The 17,660-nt window shown below is 40.6% G+C and overlaps 1 protein-coding gene across 1 annotated transcript in view; it reads left to right on the top strand.

Annotated features, from left to right (window-relative positions):
* The window catches only part of TSG101 (tumor susceptibility 101), a 55,575-nt gene that overhangs the window by 20,708 nt on the left and 17,207 nt on the right, over positions 1–17,660 (top strand). The window contains exons 6-7 of the mRNA XM_067540643.1: positions 4,451–4,517; positions 6,829–6,923. Coding sequence (XP_067396744.1) covers positions 4,451–4,517; positions 6,829–6,923 — 162 coding nt within the window. The remainder of the gene's footprint in view (positions 1–4,450; positions 4,518–6,828; positions 6,924–17,660) is intronic.

Below are 17,660 nucleotides of genomic sequence, written 5' to 3' on the forward strand. Positions count from 1 at the left end.
TTCTTGGCTGCAGGTGTCAGGCCTCCTTCCTGAGGTCAAATCCACCAGCCAGGACCTTCCCTTTGAAGGAGTGGGGCTATTCTCAGCGCAAACAGACTCTAAGCTCCACAGCCTCAAGGACTCTAGGGCGACCTTGAAATCCTTGGGGCTGCATACGTCTTCCACACAGAGAAAGCACTTCAAGCCCCAGTCTGGCTGGATTTTATCCACCATATTCTTGGCAGGACTTCTCTAGGAAAAGGGGCAAGAATAACAGGCACCCGACCCTGGCAAAGGTTCAGGAAAACACCTGCCAGGGACAAGACAAAAGTTTTGAGGGTGCACCCGAGGATGATGCTCCAGGACAGTTACCGAATCCTGTCCCTCCTTTTGGCAATGGATTATCCCCTTTTTACTGTGCTTGGGCCTGAATAATATCGGACAGATGGGTATTATGCATGGTAGAAGTGGGATACTCCCTCCAGTTTTGTTCTGCCCCACCCTCCCACCCGCTCTCCCTCTTCAGGACCCCTCTCATGAGCAACTTTTCATAGGAGAGGTGCAAGAGCTGTTTTGCACTGGAGCGGTAGAAGAGGTCCGTCAGGAGCTATGGGGAAAGAGGTTCTACTCCAGATATTTCCTAATTCCGATGGCAAAAGGAGGGCTCAGGCCTATCCTCGATCTGCGGAATCTCAACAAGTTCATAAGAAAGCTGAAATTCTGCATGGTCTCCCTAGCCTTGCTAGTTCCTTCTCTGGATCCGGCGGACTGATATGCCGCCCTCGAACTAAAAGATGCTTACTTCCATATTTCGATAATATCCTCCCACAGGAGGTTTCTTAGGTTCGTAGTAGGACGCAATCACTACCAATTAGCTGTCCTCCCATTTGGCCTATCGGTGGCTCCAAAAGTCTTTACCAAATGCATGGCTGTGGTCACTGCACTCCTAGGAGGTCCCATATATACCATAGTAGTCCAAGTATACCCATATCTAGATGATTGGCTAGCCAAAAGCCGCTCCAGGATGCAGGTGGATGCCCAAGTTGTCCTAATACGGGCGACTTTCCTCAATCTGGTTCTGCAGCTGAATGTGAGCAAATCAATGCTAGTGCCCACACAAAGAATAGAATTCATAGGGGCAGTCCTGGACTCAGTACAAGCCAGAGCTCTGCTGCCAGAGTCTCGTTTCCAGACCATGGGCTCCATAATAAGGATTTTCAGCAGTTTTCCTACCATGACAACTCGAACTTGCCTAACGCTTTTAGGCCATATGGCCGCCTGCACATACATGGTCCAGCATGCGAGGCTGCGACTCAGACCTCTCCAGTTGTGGTTGGCGTCGGTCTACCCCCCGCCCCCTTGGGGCAGTCTGGACAGAATGGTCTCTCTCCTACCACTGGTTGTAGAGTCTCTTCAGTGGTGGCTTGACCCCTGACGTGTGCAAAGGATTCCCATTTGGCAGGCTGCAGCTGTTGTTGGTGCTGGTCACGGACGCTTCGACCTTGGGATGGGGAGCACACTTCAGCGAACTGAGGACTCAAGGCCTTTGGTCCCCAGAGGAGCTATTGCTCCACATAAATGTCAGGGAACTACAGTCGGTCAGGTTGACCTGCCAGGCGTTCCAGTCTCACCTGGCAGGGAAGGAAGTATCAGTGTTGACAGACAACACCATGGCACATGAACAGACAAGGGAGCATGTTCCTCTCCCCTGTGCCAGGAAGCCATCAAACTCTGGGACTTTTGCATCGCCCGCTCCATACATGTGGAAGTATCCTACCTGCCCGGCTCCCAGAACGAGCTGGCGAACTATTTCAGCCACTCCTTCAGCACCCACGAGTGGTCTCTCTGCATGGATATCATGAGAAACATTTTCCAGAAGTGGGGGTTTCCCCAAGTAAACAGGAAGTGATCCAACAGGAAGTGTCACCATTTTTGCTGCTATTGGGGGTACAGCCACGGCAGATGCGTTCCTGCTTCCCTGGGTTTACCACCCGTTCTATGCGTTCCCACCCTTCCCTCTTGTTCACAAGGTCCTCCTGAAAATCAGGAGAGACAGGCCTCGGTTATACTTATAGACCCAGCATGGACCAGATATAACGCTGCTGCAGCTGTCCGTAGACACTCTGATCACCCTGCCATTGGTTTCGGACCTCATCAAGCAGAACCACGGTCAGCTGCATCACCTCAGCCTAGAGTCACTTCATCTCATGGCATGGAAGCTGCATGGTTGAACCCGAGGGAGGCAGAGTGTTCAGAGCAAGTGCAGGAGGTTCTCCTTAGTAGTAGAAAGCTATCCACCAGAGCGGTATACTTAGCTAAATGGAAAAGTTTCTCGTTGTGGTCAGCACAAAAAGGTACTCCTCCACTGCAGGCTCCGCTGCCACTATACTGGACTACCTACTGCACTTGAAGCAGTTAGGTTTGGTGGTTACATCTGTGAAGGTGCAGTTGGTGGCTATCTCTGCATTCCACCCGAGAGAAGGGGGCCATTCGATATTTGCCAGCCTTATGGTGTCCCGTTTCCTTATGGGCCTAGAAAGACTTTACCCTCCAGTACATCGTCCAATTCCAACATGGGATCTTAACCTGGTGCTCAATAAACTGATGGACCCCCCATTCGAGCCCTTAGCTTCATGTTCCTCATTATACCACTTGTGGAAGGTAGCCTTCCTCGTCACTATCACCTCAGCAAGGGGAATGTCTGAACTCAAGGCACTGACCTCATAGCCCCTGTATACAGTATTTCATAAAGATAAAGTGCAGTTGCATCCACACCTGACTTTCCTGCCCAAAGTGGTCTCTCAGTTTCACATTAGTCAGGAGATTTTCTTGCCAGTGTTCTTTCCAAAGCCGCATGCCAGCAGCAGGGAACGTAGTTTCCATTCCCTGAATGTCAGACGGGCGCTGGCATTCTATATGGAGCAAACTAAACCTTTTTGTAAATCAAATCAGCTTTTCATCACTGTAGCAGATAGGATGAGAGGACTCCCAGTATCTGCTCAGAGGATTTTGTTCTCAATTACCTCTTGTATAAGAGCATGTTACGAATGCCATGGTGCCAGCCCCGTCTCTAACCGTGCATTCCATGAAGGCTCAGGCCTCATCAGCAGCGTTCCTGGGTCATATTCCCACAAAGGAAATCTGTAGGGCTGCAACCTGGTCTTCTATACGCACATTTACTTTGCGTTATGCCATTACCCAGCATGCCAGGGAATCAACTTGGGAATCTGCTTGGAATTGACATGAGCAAGCACTCAAAGAAAAAAAAACGGTTACTTATCTCCTGTAACTGTTGTTCTTCAAGATGTATTTCTCATATCCGTTCCAAGACCCACCTACCTGCCCCTCCCGTCAGAGCCAATTGGCAAGAAGGAACTGGAGAGGCGGTGGGTCGGCAGGCCCCTATGTACAGCACCATGGAGGTACCACTCCAGGGGAGGCCTATGCTTACCTGCCGGGTACTGCTGGGGGAAAATCCTTCCGACGACTGAGCACGTGGTGCGCACACACCTGCTTGGAATGGACATGAGCAACACATCTCGAAGAACAACAGTTACGAAAGGTAAGTAACTGTTTTTTTCACTTGGAGAGTCAGTCAGTTTCTCACCACGGGACTGAGAGAAACTTCATAAAACTTTTTTAAAATCTGGACATACTGTTTAAGAGAGACTTTTGAAAATTAGAGAATTTCAAAACAATTTAGGTTGTCAACACTCTTCCAGTCTTGGCTTATTTAATAGTAAGCCTTTAGTGCAATGCTTCTGAAAGTTCTCTGAATTCTGAAAAGTGCTGGTTAAACATTTAAACATACATTCTTAGTGGAAACTGTATTTAACAGGTCGGAAATTTGATTTGTATTTTCCTTATCCTGTTATCTTCTTGTAGTATACTGGCTGCATGTGAGAGGCTCTGAAATATTTGGAAGATGTGAATTCTGACTTTTAAAAAAAAACAAATCAGACGGCTAGTATGCTGCCTTGCGTGTGTTGAATGCAACTTTCTTTTAAGGATACATTTAAATAAATTGTAACTTTTAAAACTATAATTTAACTATAAGTATAACCTTTTTAATGAAAAATCAGGATTAGACAGTGGATAGATTTTTATAAGGAAGAAAATTGCTTTTTGCTCTAAATTGTCCTATCCATAATACTAGGATGAATAAACGAGACAGTGATTGACAGTGGACTGCTTTGACAATTTCAGTGTGTCTAAATTCCCTAGCTGGCTTTGAAAATCTCAACCCGCTCGTGTTTGTTTTTGGTAGCTTCATTGTTTTCTGTTACTTACATGTGATTCTGGCATTGTACTATGTTCGTGGTGTGACAATGTGTTTAAATATCTCTTATCATAGCATAAATGTGTCCACCTCATTTAACAAAATCTTGAAAAGTAAAAAGTGTAAAAAAGTTAACAAAAATTTTGTTTGTTTTTTTTTTTAACAACTTTACAAAATTGTTATTTTGTTCAGCATCCTACATGCCAGGCATGCCAAGTGGAATCTCTCCCTATCCACCAGGACACCCTCCTAACCCCAGGTAACTTATGCTTTAAATGCGGTCACTGAAGGGGATCTGCTGTAGTGATACTGCTTCCAAGTGTCCCGTATCCCATTTGTATCTTCTTTTGATGGAGGTTGAGACCTTGGACTGATTTTTAAAAAAAATTATTATGGTAGCGAATTGTGCAGAATTGAGGATTCAGTACTAGTCAATAGCCGACGGAAAGTTGGAGTAGGACTAAGCCCTTTAGTACTAATTAATCCAAATATACAATTGTTGAACTGGTGTTAATAAACTTAGCTGTAGAAGGTCAAGTTTGACCCAAGAAATGCATTTTAGCATTGAGGGTATGACATAGACAAGAGGCTTTCATAGTTGTTTAAAATCCATTTTGTTGTTTGAAATTTGTAATCTAATACTTAAATATTTTATAAACAATTAACAGTCTAGCCTTACAGTTTTGAAAGTTTCCTGCCTTTCTCTTGATTTCATATGCAGAGATGCACTTTCTGTATCCCAGTCTGTCATCAAATGGCAAATTTTTTGTTAATTATTCATTGTTATGTAAAACATTTGAAATATTTAATATTTTAATTAAATACAGGGACTAGGAAATTTATTATATTGATATAAAATCTGCACTTTGGGTATGATCCAAAGCCCATTGGAGTAAATTGAGACTCACTTTGACTTTCATTCACGCGCTTGTGGAGCATGGGGTGGCACTGAATGTAAACCTTTTGGTGAGTGTGCCATGCATTCATTTATCTTGCAACTGTTTTGGCAAGAAATTCTTGGTTATTTTTACTATTGCTATGCTTGTATTCCACTTCTGTTTTGGAGCAAGTGATGGGCTGCTGTAGTATAGAATAGCTGTATAGAAAAACTTGTGCTGCAAAGAGTACAGTGCTAGGATCTCATTAGAAGCAGCAGGAGGAGGACATGTCACTGCTTCTGTCAGACTTGAATTTATTTTTCTGACTGATTAAAATGCTCTTATCCAATAAGTGCTTAATGCATGTAAAAAAACCTAAAAGATAATACAGTCCCAGAAAATAAATGTGCTAAATTCCTCTTATATACATCTTTATAATATCTTTTGTGCCTCTTTTTATTAAATTTGCATTTATTACATAATTTTAGAAGCCCCTCTTGTTCAACAGCCATAAAAGATCATTTTTGTAGGAAATAGTCTTTAATATTTTAAAAATTATAATTAATACATTATTTACTACAAGTAAGTGATAGGTACAGATCAGTACAATAAGTGAAAGGCTTATCCTGGGTGCAGTGCATAGGTTTTACACTTCTCATGATGATAGTGAGTTACCATTTTGAGGGTAAATGCAGACAGATTAAATGTCATCCGCCCAAACTGGGAGTTGCCTTGATGAATTAATTTGTTAATATCTGTGTATTTATTCTCTTCCTCTCCTTCCACAAAAATTCTTAATGATGCTGTGACAGAGGAGTTTTTTTACCTTGCTATAATATTTTTATTACATGATGATAAACTGTTGATACTAGCTTTTTACACAACAAAAAACATAAAATAAAAATTTAGTGTAACCACTGTACAACAATTACTATCGTTGTGCCAATACAATCTCTAATACAATTTCATATTTAAATATTTTCTCTCTAAATAGTTATAGTTCCAAGAGTGTTCTTCAGGATGGTAAAATAAATTAATCCAGTTGAAGGGAACTTGAAACATTCAGGACATTTGACCAGCCAGTAACTTGTCAGGGATACAAATATAATGATATAATCTTAAATTTTACAAGAATTGTGAAAGATGTCTGAAAGTTATATTAGTAGCATAAGAAGTAGTAGTAGTCAAGGCTATGTTTACACTGGCGACGGCAAAATCACCACCGCCAGATTGATCTTTCATGATCGATTGAGCGGTCAGTGAGACCCGCTCCATCGATGAGGGAGTCGACTTAATAAGTCCACCTCCTCAACTAGCGTAGCGCTGAGCCGACAGGAACGCTTTTCCCGTTGGCTCAGCGCAATGTGAACAGCACGCAGAAGCAGTCGACTGGAGTTACACAAACTACTCTGCATAGTTTGCGTAACTCCCGTTGACTGCCGCCCAATTTCCAGATAAATGTGAACAAACCCCAAGTCTCTACTGGCCTGTATTTTGAAGCAGTTTATTACCTTTACTTGTAAAAGTGGCTTATTATATTGGAAAAGGAATCTTGCTCTTTCTATGAGTATGATAAGTTTGTAAAAAGTTCTGGAATCAAAAGTTTAACACTGGAAAACTTAATGTAAAGTTGATGCATGTGGATGATCTGCAAATTCTTGCATAATGTTACAATAACTTTCTTTTACCAAGTGGTTATCCAAGCTACCCTTATCCACCTGGTGGTCCATTTCCAGCAACAACAAGTGGTCAGCACTACCCTTCTCAGCCTCCTGTGACTACTGTTGGTGAGTAACTTTGAAAGTAACTTTCTTTCTGAGTTTGAGAAAGTGAAGGTTCCAGCCATCAGTAGACAGGGGGAAAAAACAATTATGAAGAAGACATAAATTGCGTCATCTTTGTATGGTAGTTAAAACCTGAACTTTTAAGCAGAGATACCATTTAACATGTATTGAAAAATACCCATCGCATTTTATTTCCTCCAATCAGGAACTTGGTAAATTCTGTCTTCCTCCTATCCATAGTTTCTGATTTGTGAACTTTCTGAAGACCAATGCATATAGCCACCCTACACTTTTCTATCCCCATTTGATAAAACATAACATTTTTATTGCATGTGCATTGCTGTAAGTATTTATATTGTTTGTTTTAAAAAATTGGTGTCCTTAATTTAGTTATCTATTATATTCATTTAATTTGATCCAAAGGAACCATCTAGAATTATAGCTCTATATCTCTACTTACTAGTTTGATAGCAGTCCCTTTCAAACATTGTGTGAATAGCAATCACTTATAATATGTTTACAGCCTTTGTGTCTTGCAAAGTAAGTATCATAAGTAAAAACAAGAAACCACAAACAGGTTTTAAGTGTGTATGTGCTCTTTCTTAGTTAGAAATGCGGTATATTTTAGTATGTCACTAGTATGGTAATTATGTATTGGGCAAACAAAATTGTATCTTGAAACTGGTTTGAATGAAGTAGCTGAGGAAATGTATATCTAATCTGACAATTTATTGTAAACAATTGACTTTATTTTCTTGCAACACAGAAGATGTATGTTTGCACTGTAAAAAATTTTGTGCTTTCCACTTTGTCTTGGGAACTGAGTCATGTGCAAGGATTGGGACTGTGATGTTTTTGAGGCCTACTTTTTGGGAATCAGCAGTGCCATTCTGGACGACTTATATCATTTAAATGGAGGACTCAAACTGTATCTCTTTCCAAAGGCACCATATGCCAATCTACATTCTTGTTGCAATACTGCTGGCCTCTGAAGTGGCTCTAGCAATTGCCACTTTAAATGCCAGACTGCATTGGCAGCAACAAAAGCGCTCACTTTGGTTATCAGGAGACTCGGAAGCTAAGGGATGATGACGTGGCAACTGAAGGTAATGCAGTCCACTAGCCAAATGGTGGAGATGAGGGTGGGGTGGATATATACAAGTCTGCATGGGATTTAATGCACAGGCTCTTAAAAATCTTTTCTTGCACTGAACCCTTTGAGCAGCAGTACCCAGATGAAAGCTAGGAGGTTGGCACTTACGCTTTATATGTTTGTACTTCCTCAACTGCCTGGACAACCATTCTTTGAAAAGATGAGTGACTTCCAGGACCTGATATTAGTCCCATAGATTAGCAAGAAGGGATGAGCTGCATGAAAAAGAAACCTGCCAGATAGGAGTGGTCTCCTTACACCTATTGTTTTGGGTCCTCTGTTAGTTTTGGGGAAACTCTGCAAGAGGATTCCCAAAATAACAATTAAACTAGTATTTATTTTGATGGTTTGGGGTGGAGGGTGTTTTGGGGTTGAGTAAATCTGTGAAGTTCTCAAGCTCTGGCAAGACCTAGTGTGTTTCAGGACCTTCATCCCTATAGGAGACAAAGAATATGTATTTGCAATTCTGGGAGCATTCCAAAGGGATATGAACATGGATTGCCTTCTGTAGATTTTATATCCAATACTGGCACTAATTACCAGCAAAGATGAAAGGTAAATTTTTCTTGTTATGTGGAGGGAACACATTTATCTCAACAGATATTGGAAGAAGATTTGGTCTGCCAGATTATGGTTGAATATGACACATTTAGGATTTATGCATCTGCCTCAGTTGTGGTGTTGGCTTTTCCAAAGTATGGAATATGGCAGAGTGAACCACGTTTAGGGGAGTTGAGGAGCTGTTTGCCACATACAGTTTATAAAGGTGGAGTCCAGACCAAAGCATTAATATTTGTTTGTGTTCTCTTAATAGCAGATGCCAGAAGAAAGCAGAAGCAGGTATGGATTTGTGGTCATTCGTATGTTTTCTGGGCAGAAAAACGGGCACTCGCAAGAAGCTTTGGCCCACAGCTGGGCATTCGAGTGGAGGATGCCAAGCTGCACTGGATAGGGAAGAGCGGCATGATGTGGGATCAGTTAATACCCACTCTGTTTCATGCGCGAAGGCGTCTGCCAGATCCTGATGTACTGGTGATACATCTGGGAGGAAATGATCTGGGGACAACAAAATTTGTGGATATTATAATACGAATTAAGAAAGATTTAGGATTTATCAAGCACACATTCAAGAACGTCATTCTGGTCTGGTCAAACATTGTGCCCCGAAAGGCATGGAACCAAGAAGAGTCCTATAAATTCATGGATAAGAACAGGAAAAAAGTCAATAGGGAAATTGGAAACTTTATGAAGTTTATCGGAGGGTGTGTGATCAGACACGATTCCCTTGTACCAGAGTCTCCGGGTTTATTTCATCTAGATGGTGTCCTCTTATCTCAAAGTGGTACCGATGTCTTCAACCTGGATTTACTGAGTGTTTTGGAGACTTTAATTTGACTTTGAAGGAAGTGTGACATTACTGGCCATGTTTTTGACAAGTAGGAACCTCGTCAGGGGTAGGGAATACACCATCGGAGGATTCCCAATGACATGGGGATACTTTGGTAGTGTTTGGAGTTGCCACCTGTCGTGAGGGAAGCAGTACTGGTATCTGAATACTATTTCTGGCACATGTTGAATAGAATATTTACTACCCCACTATTAAAATGAAACGTTATTCCCAGATGCTAAGCTTTGTTGTTCTGCAAGTTCTCTCTAACACTTTATTTTGAGCTTCGTTTGATTAATTAATGTAATTTGTTTAAGGGACGCTGCCAAATAGTTTAGACCTCTTTTTTAATACACTATTTTTTGTGTGCAAAATCATTCAGTGGTAGTAGGTAGCTTTGTGATAGGACCTAAAGTATAAGTGCATTTTTTGAAGCATTTCATTATTAGAGGTACAATAATACTAAATATATGGACATATTCAGGATGACATTTGCTGACACAATATGCAACTTTAAAGGTATGTAAAATTGAAAGAGAGAGGTTGTCTGGCAGAGCAGGACACTTGAGACTTCTGGGTTCTATTCCCAGCTCTGCCACTGATTTATTGTGGAAATAAGTCAGTTAACTTCTCCATACCTCTGTTTACCTGTCTGTAAAATACATAACGATGACCTCCAAAGGGCATGTGACAGTTCAAATTAAAGTTGCTGTAGAAGTTCAGTGTTATTACTGTGAAGGTATAGACTCTTGACATATTAGACTTTTAAAATAACCAGCTATTTTTATAGACTTGAATTTGTGAAAGTTAGTATTTTTTATTTTTTAAAAGATGATTGAAAATAAATTCTTTTCTTACAATTTTGTCCTTTTCCCTCTTTCCAGCAGTTTTCCTCTTTATAATAAAGCATAAAATTAACAATTTTGTGCTTGCCCCAGTATCTTTGGTGCTAGCAGCATAGCCCTGGCAATGGTGTCTGATGCTCCAGAACCAGTAAAAGGCATTCGCTCTTTTATTTTGCTCCTTCAGAATTGAGGCCTTTTAAAACTTTCTCATATTGTGGATTTTCTTCTTATTTGAAACTGCCTGACTGATTTACTTGAAGCTCAGTTGTTTTTCTACCTTGAAGTTGCTATAAACTGCTTGACAGTGTCTCTTTAACTTAGTGATCATGTAGTACAAAGAAAACTGCAGCATTTTCTTTCCAGTAATTGTTGCAGTATATTTATATATTTGTTGCAGGGAAAAAGCTTTGGGCTTGTTTCACAATTTACTTTTTGCATATAGCTGACCAGCACTATAATTTAATTTTGTTACTTATCAGTGCTGGGCTGCAAAAAATCAAAATATTGTGAAACATGTTAGCAAATATATTATTCTCTGTATTTAAAATTTAAAAAAATTAAATTTTGTAGAAAGAAATTTTAATAGCAATTTTCAAAATTCTCCTTTGTCTCTCCTGTCAATTCCCATTGTCAAGGTATGCATTACATAATGTTCATTAATTTGTATTTAAAGTAGTTTTTTAAACTCAAGGAACCTGTTTTATTTTCTTAAAGGAAGACTCCTGTCAGTATTTTGCTAGCTACTTGATGCAGCAATATGCCTTTAAAATCCCTTTTTGATAGGACTTGAGACAGGAAGTGCTTTAACCTACCAGGTTCCCCTTCTCCCCATTTCCTCTTTAATCAAGTCTTTATCCAGAAAGGTATTGGTTATGCAGGGAATTGCCTGCAAAAGGACACTCATCAGAGACAGGGGAGAGGTGAGTATAAGGAGTGGAGGAATGTTTACCTCCATTATTCTGTCCTTTACATTATCCAAATTCCCAGCCTCTTCAACTTTTTGGAGGAGGAATAAGGAAGCTGCAGTTGAGTAGAAAAAAACAGTCTGTATACAGTACATTAAGGCAACAGCAATAGATTATAGGACATGAATCTATGTACACTCTAGCCTAAAAGTTAGTTTGCAGCTTGCAGTAGGGACATTGGAAAAGGTTTATTTGAGTATTAACCTCTGTTCTTGAATACCTCTGAAGGCTTCCCTCCTGTACAGGGCAAATCTGTAGCCTTTTAGGAGGAACTGGGGCTGAGTGCTCCTTCATGTACTGGGAAAGGTTCTGCTCAATACATGCATATCAAGAACTTAGAAAGAAGCACTTCCAGCACGTATGGCATGGGCACATTTTGTACCCTACACTTGGACTAGAATGTTCCCAGATGGAAATACCTACACTCTGGCAAGGTCTACAGTCATATTTATACCTTTTTGATGTTGGATGATGTTGATCATTAATGCATCTAATTTGTGTAACTTGGTGATTGTGTTTTACAAATAAAGTTGTAGCCTTTACTTTCTAGTCATCTTGTGGTGTTTTGACATGACATGGAAGGATGTGAGTTTACAGATTCCTTTTTAAGGTAGTTCTCTTTGACTATTAACTCCAGCCTGTTGAAATATTACTCTATACTAAAACATACTAAAAATACTTTCATAACCATTTCTAATTCAGTTTGTATATTTTAAAAAGTTTAAAAGCACCTCAAAGTTAAATACCTCACATAAGAATATATTTTTTTAAAAAGGTATTCACTCTTGATATAAATAGTTCAGCCTGATGAACATGTATTTGTGAGTGAATATGACTTTGTAGCTATATAGCCTTAGTTAAGGCGGACAGTCAGTATTTAGTAATCACTGTGGTTGAGTATCTGTTGGCTTATATATTTCAACCTTTGATCAATATGTAGTATTTAAGGTGCATAGCATTAATTGTAAATTTTGTTTGCAATTAAGTGGTAACAGTGAGAAAAAAAGTATGCTATCAAGATTTCTTTTGTCTTTCGTACTCTCTTCATTTTGTGGTATTCTTGGATTTACTGAGATTAGTTTGCTGAAACCATTGTCTTGTTGGGTGTCTTTGCTCAAGTTTGCCTGAGAGTGCTTGTATGCACACACTGTGCATGTAAACATCTTCTGCAGGATCTGTTCTAGTTTGCAGAATTCTGTTGGAGTTCCTCCTCTGGTCTGTAGGTAAGTAGCCCTTTTATCTAATCAAGGGGATACAGTATCTCAAAAGATGGTGCAAATATGATGATTGTTGGACATTAATTTATTTAGCATCTGTTCTTATTTTGTTGATTTTAGAAAAAATAGTCAGATCTGAGTTTTCTGTTCATGTTAATGAAGATATGTAGTTTTCTCAGTAAGTATGTCTGTTTTCTGATATAGTCTTTTTCCTAGGGTGTACCCTTGAAGCTGATCTGAGGCTAGAGGATAGTCATTGGAAATTTGCTGTCAAATTTGAAAATGTTTTTGCAATTTTGCATTTGGTTTGTATTAGCCTTTGTTACTTGGGAGACGTTCATACCAAAGGGTGATCAAGTAGTTTCTTCATAACTGCACCTAGATTCTGGCATTTAGCCACAAACCTGAGGAGAGGATAGTGCATTGCTGCACCATCCTAGGGAGAGTTCAGGAAAGGATTGTGTCTCAGGCATGCACAGTTTCTTCTTAGTGCAGAGAGGGAGGAGTGCAGAGGCTGCACTATCCCACAGGATGATATGACCAGTTCTCCTTTCCTAGCCTATGGCCCACCCCAATGGAAAAAAAAATTTCTATGTGGGAGGTAAATATAAATGGGGGGGGAAGCTTCCCAGTGGAGTACATGGCAAAGAGGGGATGTTGCAGTGATTTCCTTCTCCTCTGGAATAATAAGCACCCTCTGGGATGCAGGGAAAGAACTATCCCTTAGCTTCCCAAGCATGGGAACTGAGATTGCCATGACGCTTGTGCAAGACTTGCCATGGGAGGAAAATTTCCTTTGAGCCCTCCCCTCCATTTTCAGGGGCAAGAGATAATATAGTTTTTCATCTTTTGTTTTACTTATACCTGTTTCCTGTTGGATTTTTTTACACTTAATGCCATCAATATTTTGCTGCTTCATATTTTTTGACAGGGTTCAAAAGTTTAGTTCAGGTTGCTCTTCAAAGTAATTACATTTGATATTTGCTCTTCATTGCTATGTGCTAACTGCATTATATTTATGGCTAAAAAAGCACTTCATTTGAAGGCCCTGTTTTCAGGCTATTAAAGCCTTCTGAGAAAAATGTCCTTTGGTTGAAAATCCTCTTTTTACTCATTCAATATTTTTAGACACACCCATGGAGCAATGTTAGTCTCTGAGTGAATATCTATCTCAGTACTTCTATACAGCATCTGTATTATATTGGAGTGCCGGCTCCACTATAGTTAAGTTTGATAATCTGCCTGTTTCATGCCAGTAATCTGCCTGTTTCATGCCAGTAAAGATGGGGATAATCTGCCTGTTTCATGCCAGTAAAGATGGGGATAATTTTGAGCTTGTTTATTTATTGCAGGTTTGGTCTAATAGGACATGACAACTAGTTACATTGGTTACTAGTAGCTGTACATGTACCACTGTTTAATGAGGCAGTAGGATTTTTTGAGCTGTCAGATCACTTGCATGCATCCTGCCTTAGAGCAAATACCCAAAGAGTGTGAACCTTTAAAAATCATATCTTTAGAGAAAAGTTAGTCAAGTAATTTCTTTTTTTACTTTGGATACCATGTGTTGTTATACTACTAGATATTTGTAGTTCCTGGAATGTATGGTGCTACCCCCAGAAAAAAATCCATAATTCCTTTTGTCTTGATTACTTGGGGTCACTTCACTGCTGTGAGCATGGCAGCGATCAGGGAAAGATCAGCATGGTTTCTCTTCGCCCTGTACGATGAGAGATGCTACATCAAAAATCACTTCGCTGACTTCAGCACTGAGAAATTGTCCAGCTGATCAGGTTCACCCCCACCAGCAGGTGTCATTGTTGATGCAGGAAATTTACTGTGACCGTCTGATTGTAATTCAGCTTTCAGCTAAAACTTAGAAACAAAAGATGCTCAAAATAATATATACTTATTATGCAGTGGGAAAGTGACACATCAGTTTTAATTCAACTATTCGTGTTCCTGAATTTTTCTTTAGAATTGTATTAATAGCTACAAAAAGATACCTCATCTAATATGCTAAATGCCTTTTACACATATTTAATGTACACTTAATTAAATTAAAGCTGACAGCTAACCCGCCACCATAAAACTTAACCTCCCAACAAAAGTTCCCTCCTTCAGAAACGCGTCCTCCCTAAAAGCCCAGCTAAAAGCCTTGAAGCATGCCCTGAAGATAAACAAATTTTGGCTGTTTTGGACCTGTGGGAGAGAGTAGGTTCCAAAACTCAGAATTCTTCACAAAATATTTGCTGCCATCAACCCCCTTCTCTTAAATTAGGTGTTCCAGCTCAAGCATCTCTTTTGATGTCAGCTACCACCTGGCACAATACTCTCTATAGTTACCAGTCTGTTGTGAGTGGAGCCGTTTGCATGGTGTCACCTACTTCCAAGCCAACTGGGTCTTGATAGCATCTATGTGCTATTTCTCCCTTTGGGACTCTACACCCGTTTCTGGGCTCATATCATTTGTCTGATGCTCTTTCTTGTAACATAGGATACTGTCATCCAGGCTCCCTGGACCCTGAAATCAGTGTCTAAGAACTCCAATCCTTTCCCTCTTCCTGCATTTTCGCTTGCTCCCCCAGAGCTCCATCTGGGATGCGGGCATTTTGGACTTCTAATATAACTCCTTCTGGGACAGTGTGACAGGAAAGCAAGGAACACAGGCTTAGCAAAGGAATTTGTTAACCACAGTGACTTTACTCTTAAAGAACTTGAGAGTTACAGATGTCTGATCTTACTCCTCTGTGATCCTGAAGCTTGTCAGCATTTCAGGCTGGGCAAAATCCCTTCTACCCTCTCTCCTGCGAGTCCTCCTTATGTGTGGTGATGGTTCCCCATCCCTCTCCCCACTCCCCAGCAGAATTCCACTCCTAGGTAGACCTGTTTCTTTGCCTTATATTCTACTGGGAAGCTTCCTCCTCCTCATTAGGCTTTACCCTCCTGTGTAGAAAAAACATTGTTCCATTGGTGTGGGCCAGTAGTTGAGTCAGTCAGAGTTGATGGTCTCAGATGGCTCTCAGTGATAGTTCTCTAACAAGGTGTCAAACACCTTTCTAGGGCAGGGTATTTGTCTGGAATGCAATAATCTTTCCTTAGGCAGGTCCCCCAGGGTTTTGTTCAACACACAGTACAGAATGGAGTTAATATGATAATGTTACATCCCACTCTATCACGTCTCTCCTGCTATCAAAGATGAATGGCGCACGGGTATCAACTTGATGGCTTGACAGCATGATTTATCTCACTGAGCTGCTTAATGATTTTAAAGAGTCCATCCGTTTATTCTGCCAGATATTCAGGTCCGCTATTCCATTCCTCTTCCAGATTCACATATTCAGGTCCCCTGTTCTATCTGACCTGGCCTGGACCATCTGGTAATACCAGACAGTCTCTGTCTCTCTTGGGTTTTAGCTAGGTTCTCCTGGGCAAAACCCAAGAGTTCTGTGAGCCTTTCCCTAAAGGACAATATATACTCCACCGATTTATCCCCTCAGGAGAGCTCTTAGGCTCCCACTCATCCCTCACTTGGTTCTAGGGTTCCACTCCCTCATTCCAAAGAGCTGTGCAAAAGGGGAAAACCAGATTCCTAGGGAATTTCTCTATAGGCAAACAGCAGATTCAGTAAACACTTGTCCCAATCATGTGGCTGCTGATCTACAAAAGTTTCCAGTATCCTTTTAAGTGTCCTATTAAGTCTTTCCACCAGCCCTCTGTCTTGAGAGTGATATGCAGAGGCCCACAAGTGTCTGACCCCATGTTTCGCCCACAAGCCCTGGTGAAGGGTTGATATGAAAATGGGTCCCTGAGGACCTTGCTGGGGGGTAGCCCACCTAGCTGAACATTGACAAAAGAGCATCTGCCTCTATGGAGGATAGAGCTACAGTCTTACCAGGGTAGCAAGTAGCATAATCTGTCACCCCCAGTATGTATTTTTTTCCAGGTGTCCTTACTATAGGGTCCCACAATATTCATGGTCACCCTCAGAGGTTCCTGTACAGTGATAGTGGCATCTTGGCCGGTTTACACTTGGGCTTTTCCACCTTCTGGTAGGAGTCACATGTTTTGAGTATTTTTTGACTTGCACAATTTTTATTGGCCTGGAGTTTTTGAAACAGCCTGTGTTTCATGTGCTGGATCCCCACATGTCTTGAAAAGGATATGGAAGAAGCTTAATGTCTTAAGGTGATACTTCTGGGACATCACTACTATTGATATCCCAAGTCTTTGTCTCCCTTTGGGAAAACCATTCCTTGTAAAGCAGTCACTTATCCTATAGGAATCTCTCTCTGCTTTCCTCAGAGAAGAGGGTTTTCAGAGCTGGGACTGGACACAACAGTCCTCAACATCTCTAAGGAGGGATTAGCGCAGCTGCTGGGGCAGGGAGTATAGCTTGCTCCTCCCTGCTAAACTCATCCTGTTTCCCCCTCTTGGCTGGGATATCATCGAATGCAACACTCAACTCAGCACATTCTCACAGGCTGGAGGGGATAGTTGTGCCAAATAGCAAGGGGAGAGAGGTGGTCTCTTAAAGAAGGTAGTCCCAATTCATTTTTAGGAAGTAATTGATATTCTTCTCAACTGTAGATCTTAATTTTTTACATAAAGAATTTTTGTTTCTTGCTGTTAGTGTTATGGCTTGTAGAGATGAAAGACTATTAATATGTCCTGTTACATCACACTTATAAGCATACTATACAGTATGTCATTAAGTATCAAATGTACAGTATTTTTTTTGTTGTACTCTGACATTTAAATAGGCTTTTTGGTTAGTGAGATTAACTTCAGTTTCTTCAAAGTAGCTCTTTTCAATCTTGTCTCATTCATTATCCTGATTCTGTTGAGTCTGAAGTTGCTTGTAAGGTCACTTCTGAAACCAGACTCTGCATAACAAAAGGTTAAGTGTCTGAATGCTCCTAGGGATTAATGGCTATGTGCCATAAAATCTTCCCAAAGCTGGTCTAATTATGGAAGTGACAGAAAATGCTACGGGTTCATACAGTGTAAGGAGCCACATTGAGATTGTTTGTTTTTAAATGATACCTTACATGTGCAAGGAGTTAGTAGGAATCCACAATTTGCCGTGTTTCATTAAAAATTTTTATCTGAATTTTCATTTTTAAGGTTAAAATGTCTTCCCTGATTTTTCACTCCTAGTTTACTATTCAAA

Source organism: Emydura macquarii, unplaced genomic scaffold (assembly GCF_026122565.2).
Source record: "Emydura macquarii macquarii isolate MOO-44397 ecotype Brisbane River unplaced genomic scaffold, CSIRO-AGI_Emac_v2 contig_587, whole genome shotgun sequence".
In the NCBI taxonomy this organism is placed as follows: domain Eukaryota; kingdom Metazoa; phylum Chordata; order Testudines; family Chelidae; genus Emydura; species Emydura macquarii.